Source organism: Callospermophilus lateralis, unplaced genomic scaffold (genome assembly GCF_048772815.1).
Source record: "Callospermophilus lateralis isolate mCalLat2 unplaced genomic scaffold, mCalLat2.hap1 Scaffold_91, whole genome shotgun sequence".
NCBI classification, from domain to species: Eukaryota; Metazoa; Chordata; class Mammalia; order Rodentia; family Sciuridae; genus Callospermophilus; species Callospermophilus lateralis.
The window spans coordinates 2,272,136-2,286,381 of NW_027517238.1; the positions used below are offsets into that span (position 1 = coordinate 2,272,136).

The following is a 14,246-nucleotide window of genomic DNA, read 5'->3' on the forward strand; positions in this document are numbered from 1 at the left end:
CAGCACAAAATTAGTGGTTTTTCTATATTCCAATAGTGGGTTATCTGAAAAAGAAATCAAGATAACTTGGTTATTTCATTTTCAATAGCCTGAGGGCAGGGGATACACACAAACTTGGGAATAAATATAAACAAGGAGGTGAAAAACCTCTACAAAGAACAATATAGAACACTAAAGAAAGAAATCAGAGTAGAACTTAGAAGATGCAAAGACTTCCCATGTTCACTGACAGAATATTGTCAAAATAGCCAAATGGACAAAAGCATTATATAGATTTAGTGCAATTCCCATCAAAATACCAAATACATTCTTCAAATAATGAGAAAAACAATCTTAAAATTTGTATGGGAGGAAAAAACACCCAGAATAGCTAAAGCAATCCTGAACAAAAGAAGTAATTCTGGAGACATTAGGATATCTGATTTCAAATTCTTCTACAGAGCCATAGTAAGAAAGACAGCATGGTACTTGCATAAAATCAGACATATAAAATACAAGAACATAATAGAAGATACATAGACAAATCATACAACTACTATCATCTGGTTCTTGATAAACATGCCAAAAACTTACATTGGAGAAAATAGAGCTTCTTTAATAAATGGTGCTAGTAAAACTGTATATCTGTATATTTCAGAAGAATGAAACTAGATTCCTATCTCACCCTGCACAAAAATCAACTCAAAATGGACCAAAGAACTATGAATTATACCAGAAACACTTCAACTAATAGAAGAAAACATAGGGTCAACAATCTTCCATATCAGCACAGGTTCAAGAAGTAAATCTCAAGAAGTAAAACCAAGGATCAATAAGTGGGATGACATCAAATTTAAAAAGATTCTGCACAGCAAAATTAAAAAAAAATCAAAAGCATGAAGAAAAGGCCTACAGAATGAGAGAAAATATATTTGCCAGCTATTCTTCTGACAGGAAATTAATGTTTAGACCATGTAAAGAACTAAAAAAAACTCAACAACAGAAAAACTAACAATCCAATCAATAAAGGGGCAAAAGATCAATATAGACATTTCTCAAAAGAAGATATCCAAATGGCCAACAAACACATGAAAAAATGTTCAACATCCTCAGCAATGAGAGAAATACAAATCAAAATTACACTGACATTTCATCTTATTCCAGTTAGAGTGGCAATCATCAAAAACACAAATAACAATAATTTCTGGCAAGGATGTTGGGGAAATGGCATATTTATACACCGTTGGTGGAACTGTAAATTGGTACAACCACTGTGGTAAGCAGTATGGTGTTTCCTCAAATGAATAGGAAAGGGCCCACCTTATGGCCCTACTTTCCCACTCCTTGGTATTTGTCCAAAAGATTTAAAATTGGCATATTGTAATGAAACATTCATATCAATAGTTATTGGCGGTGTGGTTCACAATATCCCAGTTTTAGAACCAGCCTAATTGTCTGTCAACAGCTGATTAAAGAAAATATGGTACATGTAAACAATAGAGTTTTACTCAGTCATTAAGAAGAAAGAAATTATGTCATTTGTAGGTAAATGGATAGAATTGAAGATCATCAGACTAAGTGAAATAAGCCAGACTCATAAGCGAGGGTATGGAGCGGCAATGGGGAGTGAAATCTCCCAAATTACGCTGTGTCCATGTACAAATATCCCACAGTGAATGCTGTATGTTTATAGAAAGGAGATCTCTTAGAGTAGAGCAAGCAGATTTGGAGAGGCAGAAGGAAAGGAAAAGAAAAGGTGTGGGAAATGAGATTGATCAAATTATGTGCATTTATGAATATGGTATAATGAATCCCACTATTATGTATAATTAGAATGCAATAATAAAATATTTTTATGAAGTAAATACATTTCCAAGTACTTCTATAGTTCCTACAGATTTTCTTGGGTTGATTTCTAGTTTCACTGTAGTATGATCTGAAAAAAGAGATCATTTCACTTTTTTTTTTATTTTCCAAGATTTTATTTCTGTTATAAAATATCAATTTTGGAGAAAATTTCATGAGTAAATGAAAAGAAAATGTATTCAGTTGTTGTGGATAAAATGTTCATACATGTTAATTATGTCCAATTGATTTATAGTCAAGTCTAAATCTGATGGGTCTGTTAATTTTTTGGTAGAGCAGCTCTTAGTGAAAGTAGTTGTATTAAAGTCATTCAGTCCTATTTTTATCAAGTAATGTTCATGTCATGTAATTCACACTTTAAATATTTATAATCATATCTTTTGTTAGATATTTTTCCTTTTACCCATATGTAATGTCCTTCTTTGTCTCTTCTGAAGAAAAACTGGTTTAAAGATTGCTTCCTGTTTGTTTTTTTATTTCATTAGCATAGAATATCACTTTTCATCCTTTTACTTTCAATCTCTGAATGTCTTTGTCTGTGAGATGCATTTCTTACTGACAAAATACAATTGAGTATTCAAAAAAAAATCTCATCTGCTAGGCTCTATCTTTCAAAGGGAGAATTAAGACCACTTGATATTCACTGTTATTATAAAGAGCTATGTATTATTTCTTGCCATTTTATTTTATTTCTAATGTTTGAAACATTTATAATGATCATTTGCTTATTTAGCTTATTTATTTTTCTAATGTGATTTGCTCTTTTCCATGCTTTCTTTGTTACTTTTAATCTTTCTTTTCTGTGTATAGGATTCTGTTATGGATCCTTTGTAAAGCTAGCTTAATGGTAATGAATTCTTTTAGTTTAGACTTTGTAGTTTTTTTATTTGTTCCTCGATTCTGAAGGATAGCTTTGTTGGATATAGTAATCAAGGTTTGCTGTTATTTTCTTTTAGGACTTAAATACATCATTCCATGCTGTCATGGCTTTTAGAGTTTTTGTTGCGAAGACTTTTGATATTCTTTTTTGTATTAATGCAGTATTGTTATACATAACATTTTGGGTTCATTTTGACATAATCATAAAGCTTGTAATATAATTTGCTCAATATGTACCTATGACTTCTCCTTTCTCTCTCATCCTCTCACCATCTGTTTCCCTTTTTCTGTTCTACTGGTATTCCTTCTAATTATTTATAGGTTTTTTTTTAAATTAATAGCTTTATAAGTGATTGGTACTTCTCCCTTGCATTTTTATTTTATTTTTCTTTATTCTGAATTTTTGGCATTTTAACTACATCATGGAGTAGTTAAAATGGTCCTATTTGGAATTCTAAATGGCTCTGGAACCTGCATGTCCCTCTCATATCCAAGACTCGGATGTTTTCTGCTATTTTTTCACTGAATAGGTTTTCTGTGCCATTAGTCTATATCTCCTCTTCCTCCCAAAGACCTGTAAGTGTTAAGTTTTGCCTTTGAGTTGTTATCTCAGAGTTCTTGTATATTCTGTTCATAGTTTCTTTTTTTCCCCCTTTTTTATATTAATGGCTGTTCTAATTTCTGAACCTTGTCTTTGAGCCCTGACACTGTTTGTTCTGATTAATCTGATCTGTTTATAAGACTAGACTGGGTTTTTGTGTTTGTTTGGTTTGGTTTGGTTTTAGGGGAGTCAATTACTTGAGTTTTTAATTTCCAAGTTTTCTGTTTGGTTCTTTTTTAACATCTTTCTTTTATGAAATTCTCTTTCATACCATACGTTTTCTCCCTTAGTTCTTTCCTTAAATCTTTTAATTTCTTGATAATTCTAACAACCAACTTTTTGATTTCTTCATCTGGCATTTTCTCTAATGTTTATAGAATCAGTTTCGGAGTGTTACAAAATCTTGGCGACATCTTATTACATTGACTTCTCATGATTTCTTATTTCTCTGTTGATATTTGTGCATCTGTTGGGACAGATGTCTCTTCCACTGCTATGAAAGAGTCTTTTTAGTGAACAACTTTCTATTTACCATGTGTTGCACGGTCTCGGTGTGTATCTTTATTTCAAAGCACTCATTCAACATTATCACAGTGCTCTGATCAATTCCTATCACTACAATGAGAAGAGATAATAATCACCAGCAACTGCCTTCACTCAGAACAAACCATTTACTAATCGACCATAAAAAAACTAAATAAAAATGGTTCCCAGTATTTTACTAGTCCAAAAGTTGAAAAGGGGAGTAGTACTCTAGAAGACTAAAAATATAAGTATTAAAATGAGTAAAATTACCATTAAGCTATATAGGACATGAAAACTTCATAGATGAATGGATAAAGAAAATGTGGTATGTATACACAATGGAATATTACTCCGTCAAAAAAAAAATGAATTTATAACTTGCTGGTAAATGGACCGTTCCAGAGACTATCAGGCTAAGTGAAATATCCCAATCCCAGAAAACCAAATACTGAAAGTTATCTCTGATAGGAGAATGCTAATACACGACAAGTGGGTGGAGGTAGAGTAAAAGTTCATTGGATTAGACAAATGGGAATAAAGGAAGAGAGATGGGATGGGAATAGGAAAGATAGTAGAATGAATCAGATATATCTATGTTCATTAATGAATTCATTACTAGTGAATCATGTACAACCCAAGAATCTCAATTAGAATAAGTTATACTCCATGTGTGTATAATATGTTAAAATATACTCTGTCATGTATATCTAAAAACCAAATAAATAAATTTTAAAAAAGAAAGGAGGATGAGTAGATCAGCAGCCTTCAACTCATAGATATCTCACTGTACATATTACTCATAGGGCATATTTCAAAGGTGTTCCCTGTGATGGTATTTGCTTATACCTCTTGATGAAATGAAGCCATAGAGATTTAATCCTTTCCAGAGCTACACATTTAGGCATGGTCTCTGAAAAAATGGCTTGTGGTGGCAAATTTTCCACCAGCAAATTGAGAGAAGCAGAGCTTTTCTCTGTTACCAGTTGGCTTTGTCGCTCCCTTCCCAGTGCAGCTTGGTCTGACTTTCTCTTCTACCACTATTTCTGAAAAAAGCTTATCAGCTTTACATCTCCCCTCTTTATTATTCCCCCACTCAATCTGCCCTGTGAGGGTTAACAAATTCTTCCCCATTTCTTGCTCCAGAACTTCCAAGTTGTTAAAGAACAGTTCAACATTTTGTCTTGGTGCATTCCCTCTGTCACCTACCTGTCTGATCTTTCACTGCTTGGATTCCAAGCACAGAGGAGTTGAAACCTGCTGCCTGCCTCTACTCAACTATCTTAATTCCTCTCATAATTGTCAGTTTTTGAAGAATAACTTCATTTATCTATTCTGAATATTAAACTTGAACATTCATCATAGAAAATCTGACAAATTCACAACCAAGAAAGAAAGAAAGAAAGACAAAGTACTTGAAATTCCACCTCCTAGAGAACCATCAACTGTTGTACATATTCATGCAGCATGTTTACATGCATTTTATGTGTAAAAATGTCATCCGATGAATCATATTTTGTAACCCACTATTATTGCTCTGCAGTGGCTTTATTTTCATGTCTTTAAATATTGCATGGTATTTCTGGCAATAATCTTTGGCCTATCTTGATCCTCCTTTAATTAGTTGGAAGTCCTGTGAAGTCCTTTTCATTACCTCCACCATTGCAGTTCAGGCTCCTTTTCACCCCATAACCTCTTGCAATAGCTTCCCATGTTTGTTGAGAAATTAATTTTTCTAAAGTGTAGTTCTGAGCAAATTATCCAAAAGTCAACATGACTCTCCAGTGTCTTCCAATAAGGCTATAGTCCCAAGCAAGACAGTCAGGAATGCCTGCTGGTTCCTTTTGTATACTCAGGCTTACTATTCTCACAGAATTTTCCATTTTTGTCCCTCTTTGAATCTAACAACTTCTCTGTTCCAAAAGTCTTTCATGCTAATAATTTTATTCTAGTGTTTGTTTCAATGCAACGCCTTCCTACAATTGGAAACTTTCTACCATTCCACTTTCATCCTTCTTTTCTGTCCTATTATTTTTCTTATTAGTTTTCATAACTATCTCAAGATCATACTTCTTTGACTTGAAATTGTTGGCCTTCTTTGACTGGAATTAAGGTGACCTTCTTTTAATTCCATTAAAGTGGTGAGTTTTGCTTGTGTCTTCTTTATTGCCTTATTTCTAAAATGTAAAACACTGCTTGATGTAGGAAGGATACTTGGTATGTATTTGAAATATAAAGTGGATGAAAATATGAGTAAATACCTACTGGATGAATACCTACAAGCCCATTAGTAAGTAAAAGCTCTCCTTTAGTGATTTTTATGTAGGTTATTCAGGAATTGTCTGATGTGAATCCAAATGCACCATTAAAATGTCACATTTCCTCAAAGCCTTTTCTTAGCACCCTGTTAAAGATGATCTCTCCTTTTTTAGAGGCTATTGACCATTGTTTGTTCTTATGGCATTTATAATACAAAAACTTAAGTTCTAGTTATGTGTTGTCTTCCTATTGAGTAATATAAAAGCTTATTAAAGGTAGACACCAATTTTCTTTTAATCTCCTGCAGTTATATGATGAGGACACTCAACAAATACTTTTAAAATTACTTAAATTATAAATTAATCTATTATCAAAAACAAAGAGGAGATTACACATTAAAGTAATTTTATTATACCCTGTTGATAAGGATAAATATATGTAAAATTATTAAAAAAAGAATAACTGCTATCTGCACATTACTGTTTCTAAATAAATCACTTTGTAAGCATTCTGTATTATCTATTAAGGTTATTAATGCTGCGCTTGCTTTGGCTGCAAGACCCAAAAGTCAAGTGGTAAAAAACACCATGGAAATGTACAAACACACATGGGAGAACTATATACATGTCCTTACTGAAGCTGTAGATGACATTACAAGCATTGATGACTTCCTTGCTGTATCTGGTATGTTTTTGATCTTTTAATTTATGCATTAACTCTTGTCAATGTTTTGAAGTCATATAATACTGAATATAATTAATTTTATGCAATATAAGGAGTCTTATTAATGAGCTTTCTGGAAATGTAGTTAAGCTATGTAGAAGCACCAAGTGTATCATTAGTGGTCTAATTGGGGATTACAAGCTTTGTGCTTCATGATTAACAATTTACACTGTGTTTTTAAAAGAAACTTCCATTCATGGGCAAAGTGTAATAGAAAATAGCTTGGATCTTTCCTGTCTTTACTAAATCAGCATCACCTCCATCCCAATACATGTAAAACATTTTGATGTTCTATATCTACACTCTTTTCCAATCATTTTTATTTCTACTCAGGAAAAGATACAAGTTAACAGGAAAAGCTTTTATTGATTTGAGATGTAATGTGGCTGTTCAAGTACCAGTAGAGGTATTTGATATTGCTAATCTCAAGAATAGAAGAAAAGAGTCTTAATATCAGATGAAATCAGTGACAGATGGGCTTGAGACTCCATAAGAAGCCCCTGTGGGTGTCCCTTGGTAGAGTAAAATGCGATGCCACTGGTTGTTGAAAACACTCTCAGAAAGCCAAAGCCTCAGGAACAAAACTCAGATTTTGGTTGTACTGTTGTAACAAGAAAGAATTAAGGATGTTTAATCTTTTGTTATCTTCTCCTCTTTAAAATAAACTACATATATATGTATTTATGTATATGTTTGTATGGATAGATGCATATAAATATAGATATAATTATATAATTAATTTATTTAATGTGTGAGAGGATAATTCTTGAAATGTGATAATATTCTCCTTTTATGAAATACAAATTCTCATGAGTATCTATTATGATTTTAGAAAATTTTCCATTGTATATCAGTCTAATTTGTTCAACTCATGGCTTTCATACATATAATTTTTTTATATACACTGTCTTATCTTGAACAATAGTTCTAGAAATCTAGTTTATTTTATGATATATTAATGAAACAGAAATGTATGCTAAGTATTTTTAATTCAATTAAAACTTTTAAAAATACAGAAAATGTATGGGAGAGAATATTAGTACTCTTTAAAATAACAACAAATGATGTCTCATTTTATTTTCATCCAGCATTTTTCTACATATATATTTTTATTTTCAAATGTTTGTATCATGTCATATATGAACATTTATATAAACTACTTTCCTTTTTCCACATAATGTTTGACTGAACATTTTTGTGTGTTATTCTAAAACTCATTGATTTATCTGTTTTATTTTTCTAACATTTAGATAAAATTGTCACTTTAATTGTTGTAAATAATTTTATGTTAGGAGTACTTTTGTCTCTTTACTATCTCTTTTGTATAGCCTTTACAATATCTTATATTGATTTAGTCTTTAATAATTTAATTGTTAAATGCTATATTCTGGTTTGTAGTTGGTGCTTTTTGGTTATGAGCCAAGCAACCTACTCATATTAATCAATGTACAGGCAATTTTCTATGGTAATGTAGTCACAATGCAAAGGGAGGAAAACTCTGGATGGTAAGAAGAACTGTAATTTGCCAGAGCTTGCATAATTACAGCTGTGGGAGGCCTGGAATCTAAATACCTCATGAGACCTCAAAGCAGGAGCTCATAGATTTTGCATTTAATGCTGGATTAACCTGACCCAGCAGCTTACTGCGTCTGTTGCTTTCTGTGGTCAACTTCAGCAATTCAGAATATTTCATCTACAAGCAACAGAAAACTCTTTTAAAGGTTCCTTAAATTACAAAAACTTCCATCTATTTCATATAACTGGATATTTGACATAATTGGTTTTAGGCTACTACCCCTAGTATGCCAGAGGACTTAGATAGGAATAGTCCACTATTTGAGCAGGGAAAGGGGTGCTAATTGTTAGCATTATTTAAAATTGCCAGTATAGGATGATGATAATAATAAATGGGTTGTTAATGTATTTATTTCATCATTATTTCTAAATTCTGTATATATAGTGCACCCCATTGTTTTCTATGTCTAGGGTAGACTGCTCCCACTTTTCTGCACTTTGGGTAGTGGTTCATCATTATTAATGATCTGTGAAGGCTTCTCTGAATTGTGTTGACCTTTCCTCACAGTTGCATCTTAAGACATTCAATCTCAAAACATTATATGATAACATCTAAAATTGAAGGAGAAGATATAATTCCACTTTAATTTATCAAGGAGAAAATCTATTCCAGATGCAGTCCATCGGTTTCTCTTACTTGATATAGGACAGAACTTGGTCTCTTGCCCATTCCAATCACTGGCAAAAGGAAATGAAATTCCCATGGCAAATTTAGAGAGTGCAGATAAATTATTAATAGCAGATTGGGCAAAGGGTGGTGGACAGAGGAATTTATAGTCCAAATAGGTAGCACTTACTGACTTCTGTGGCAGAATTCAAGTAACCAATGCAATTTCACTTTGAATTGGTAAGAAATGCATAGAATAAGTTCTTATGAGCTGATATAAATAAGTTCTAACAAACCACTGGACTTAGGAGAGTTATAATTTAATTTTTATGACTAGTTACTACACAAATGAAATCATAGTTTTATTAGTCAAAAAAAATCAAACAAAAAGAAGAAAAGGAAGGAAGGAAGGAGGGAAGGAGGAAAGAAAAGAAGGAAGAAATGGTTATTCATTAGACATCCAAGCATGTTTGTCCAAAATGCTGAGTGGCTCCATTGCTCTCATTCCTGTGCCTTCATAAACATTCATGCCTTGGTTTAGCCAGGGCTCCAGTGATTCTTGTAGCATCATAATTTTTAGCATCTGTTCCCACAGATGATAGCTTCTTCACTCAGCATTTTCCATTCAAATAAATGAGAAAGAAACTAACTGACCCTGTGTATCTTGTTAGTATCAAACTAGAAGTGCTGGGTTGAAGATCACAGGCCAATCAATAGATGGGTCACATTTTTTTCAAACTGCTAATCGTGGTTCATATAGCTATGATGAGGGCTGTCAAAATCTGGCAGCTTGTGTGCAGGGCAGATTTTTCTTAGAAAAAGCTTTATGTTTTTCTAATGGTGAATGACTTCACTGATATGCCTTTAGGATGATCTTTTATAGAAAAATGCTGTTTTACTCATGCTCTGGTCCATCTTATTGTGAGGTAGATTTACCAACAATCTAGTACAAAGATTTGAATTATGAATTAACTATGAAAAATTATGGTTATGAAATTTTTGTATACATTTCTCCTTTTTCTTGGGCATTTTTTTTCAGCAGACAATAATAATGTTTGATTCTTTTTATCTTTTTATATGAAAAAAGAGTCAGAATCCTGAAAAGACACCCATTTTCTCCTGAGTTAGTTTTAAAAGTTTGTGGATCTCCACATTAAAATATGAATCAAAATTAAAATCTAAACACCATTGAAAGGATTACTGGATTTCAGAATATTATTTTATTGTCATTAACACAGGTGGAAATCACAAATGGTAAAAAGTTTGCTTCTGGTCATGTTTTAGAGTGATCAGATGGTCCAATATTGACTATAGATCTTGAAATAAGGGTATCTATTATGCCAAATGTCTTTAATTAATTTAGTACAGTCCTAAATATAGATCTAGACTTGATGATTTTAAAATCATGTTTATACCATCACCAGATTTCTCATAATATAGAAGTCAAGGTACCTATTTTCAGAAGTGATATTTGGGCTATTTTGTTTTCTGCTATACATAGTGAAGTCTAAACCTAAGTGCAGTTTCTTCTTGTAAACCTTAAGGAATATAGCCTTCTCATCAATTTATTATATATGTAAAAATTTTACATGTAAAAATAAAATTCAACAATGAACCAAAATATCATTTTCAAAAGCAATATGATGTTTGGTAAGTTATAGTCTCTGAAGATGAATTATTCAAAAAGGCTCTTTTCACTTTAATGTTTTTATGGAATAGTATCATTATCTTCTTCAAATAAAAAAATGTTCTTCCAAATGCATTTGCCCCCAACTTCTTGTCATCATTGACAACAGGATTTCCCCCCAAACCATTCACTATGCCCTTTATTATCTGAAAATGCATATAACAAACTGTCAGAAATACTTCTCTGAAGATTCTTTGAGCACATTGGGGTCTATCCTAATTATAGACAAAGGATGAGATGAGAGGAGATTTAAGAAACTCTTTCTTATCAGTCAGATATAGTGCTTGGAATTCCCAATAATATTTATTTACATGAGAACATAAAAACATTAGTATCTCTGTTTAAATGAAAATTTAGAAGAGGAAATAATAAATGCATCTGCTTTTTGAGCTATTAAATGAATTTACTTATAGTAAGCTATAAACTTTGATAAAAAGGGGGGATTGTTTGAACCATAAGAACTATTCAACAATTTCTAAGACCTGAATAAATATTTGAGTTTGTGAAGATGTAGTCTTTCTTTCATTCCTTTAGCCATTCATTCAATATTTTTTGCATAATTTTAAGTGCTGAGTCTGATGAACAGCATGGGAGATTGACAAATGGGTAAAAAGTTAGTAAAAGAGACAATTTGTAAGTTGTGGCAATGGGAATTGTTGAACAGATAGAACCCATGATGAATGGAGGTAGCCACTGATAATGTTTTAGAAGTTTCTGAAACAAAGATTGTCCACTTATTGATTAGAATTAGCACTTCTATGTCTTTATTGTAAAAAGTGTTCCTTGAATAACATCATACTGACTTAGTGAGTGATAGTATTAAAGGGTACTTGAAAATCTCCTTAGTTCTTTATCCTCAATTTAACTTAAAAATGTAAAGTTTATCTTACATCCGCTGTTACCATTCTGATTCAAGCTAATATATTTTACCTGAAGACAGTCTTCCTAATTGTGCCTCCTGCTTCTTTTCTTGAAGACTCTTAATAGGTGTTTGCTAAATGAATACTAGTATTTATTCCCCTTTTTAATTTCATGTCAACATTAGTTTTTCATGGTTTATAACTTATGCTTTTATCAAACATGTTAAGCATTGACATTAATATTTTGAAAAACCTTTAAATAATGAAAAATAACTTTCAGCATTAATCATCAAAATGTTCTAAGATACTGACATAGTAACAGAAAGATGATTCTCTGACACTGTCATCAAAAATGTATTAACAAAGGCCTCTTTGTTCATGACATGTTAGTAAATATGATCCTTGGCTTCTGTAAAGTTGCAATCTAGATGATTTGACAAAGGAACATTAAAATAAATATATTTTCAATATCTTTCATACATTTATACTAAATAAACACACTATAATGTTAATAAAATCAAAATCTTAGATTAATTTTATACTAAGTACTATAAAATCTCAGTATTAGATTTATGGAATAAGAGTTGGAATTAAAACATGACCAATATAGTGTATTTCTATGCAAAGATTAATCATATTACCAAGTACTTGTACATTATTTTTCAACTTTGCATTGTACATGTACATTATTTTTCAACCTATATATGAGTGAAAGTTTTGATAGAATGAAGGCAATGTAGATACATTATTTTAAACATAAGATTTTAATTATATCTTGCTACAATGAATTTTGATAAAAGGAAATTGAGAATTTACAATGTACAAAACAGTGTTCTAAAAATGAAAGAGGGTATAGAGAAGGAAAAGGAAATTTTCTTTCAGAGAATTTGCATTCTAGTGTACACAGATGGGATTCCAAAAGAAATACAAAAGTCATAGAAACAAATCCTATGCAATTCATGTTGCTGCAGTATCAAAGTATGAGGGAAGTGTTTTTAAAGGAAAAGCTATTTAATTGAATTATTAAATTGAATCTTGAAAACACTTGAAAAGCATCCCATAAAGAGAGAAAAAAAATATTTGAAAGTGCCTGGTGGATTTGTGGAACACCAAGTTGGACATTATAACAAAAGCATAGACTATATCTGGATATTTAGTGCTCTGAACTTTTGTAGGAATTATAAGCCATCTAAAATTTTAAATAGTAGCATCATAGAGTACATTAGGTTTTAGAATACTAAACTCGAGGTGACATAAATCTTTATTATGGAAGTAGATGATATAATGTTAATGTGGTTCTTAGAAGTAAAATAATGCCATTTAATATAAAACAGATGTTCCCTTGCTTCCTCCATTCTACTTCCAAAAAAATTAATGTACATGAATGATACATCAAAATGTAGTAATACAAAGGGAAGGCCTGTCTGATAATGGAATCCTAGCTCAGGTTAAATAACCCAGGTATGTCAGTCAACTTTTCACAATTATGACAAAGTGCATAAGAAAATCAATTTAAAGGAAAGATTTAGTCTGGATCACAGTTTTGGAAGTTTCAGTCCATTTTCAGCTGGCTCCATTGTTTATGGGCCTGTAGTGAGACAGTACAGCATGATAGAAGGACATGGTGGAGCAAAGTTGCTCACTTCAAAGTGGCCAGGAATTAGAAAGTGATAAAAAGAAGCTGAGGACAAAAGATAGTCCCCAATGGCAAACCCCCAAGGAATAGCTCCTTGAATTAAATTCCATCTCCTATAGTTTCCACTGCCTCCCAATAGTCCATTCAGTTTTGAATCCATCAATGAATTAATCCATTGATGAAGTCAGAGCCCTCATAATTCATTCAATTTCCCAAAGTGCGCCTTTCAGCACTGCTGCACTGGGACCAAGCCTTCAGCACATGAGCCTTTAAGGGACATTCTAGATCTAAACTATAAAACCAGCTTTCCCTTTAAATCCACCATAAAAAGAAGCTCTTATCGGGATGATTTGCAGCAAGTGTCTTTTATGGCATTGTCTTTAAAAAATAAATAAAAAACTCTCTTAACATAGTTATAAGGTTTTATCCCTGCATCCTCTGCAATTATTTTTTCATATGATGGTATGAAAATACTGCACAGAAATTGTGCACAAAGCTTTATATAAGTCATAGTTAAGACAGGGAGAAAGTGTGCTCTCAAAAATGATTGAATAAGCTCCCCCAAGTAATCCATTATTCCTCTATTAGTAATTACATTTTGAATTACTGCCTGTACTTATATGACTGAAAAGTAGTTTAGGCATGTGTACTGGAATTTATTACACATAATTCCACATATTAACATGCAAGTTCACTCAAGATGCTCTCATTTGAATGAAAAGTAGTTATTCAGCAGGACTGTTTTTTGAGTATTATGAATTAGATATGTTGAAAATCATAATTGGAAGTCTTTTTTCTTTGTCAAATCAGTCAGATTTGAATATTTTTACTCTTACTTTAAGGAAATTTTAAGCAGTAAAAGTCTTTTACTTATTTATTTATTTTTTAGTTTTCGGTGGACACAACGTCTTTATTTTATTTTTATATGGTGCTGATGATCAAACCCAGCACCCCGCGCATGCCAGGCAAGTGCACTACAGCTTGAGCCACATCCCCAGCCCAATAAAAGTCTATATAAAGAATGGCTCCAGAGCATGTACTGTGAAAAATTT

General features: G+C 32.0%; 1 protein-coding gene across 1 annotated transcript in view; it reads left to right on the plus strand.

Annotated features, from left to right (window-relative positions):
• The first annotated feature begins 6,678 nt into the window (after positions 1 to 6,678).
• LOC143641217 (catenin alpha-3-like) overlaps positions 6,679 to 14,246 on the plus strand; it is a 434,295-nt gene continuing 426,727 nt past the window's right edge. Inside the window, exon 1 of the mRNA XM_077108548.1 lies at positions 6,679 to 6,790. Within this exon, the coding sequence (XP_076964663.1) occupies positions 6,694 to 6,790 (97 nt within the window). The 5' untranslated portion in view covers positions 6,679 to 6,693. The remainder of the gene's footprint in view (positions 6,791 to 14,246) is intronic.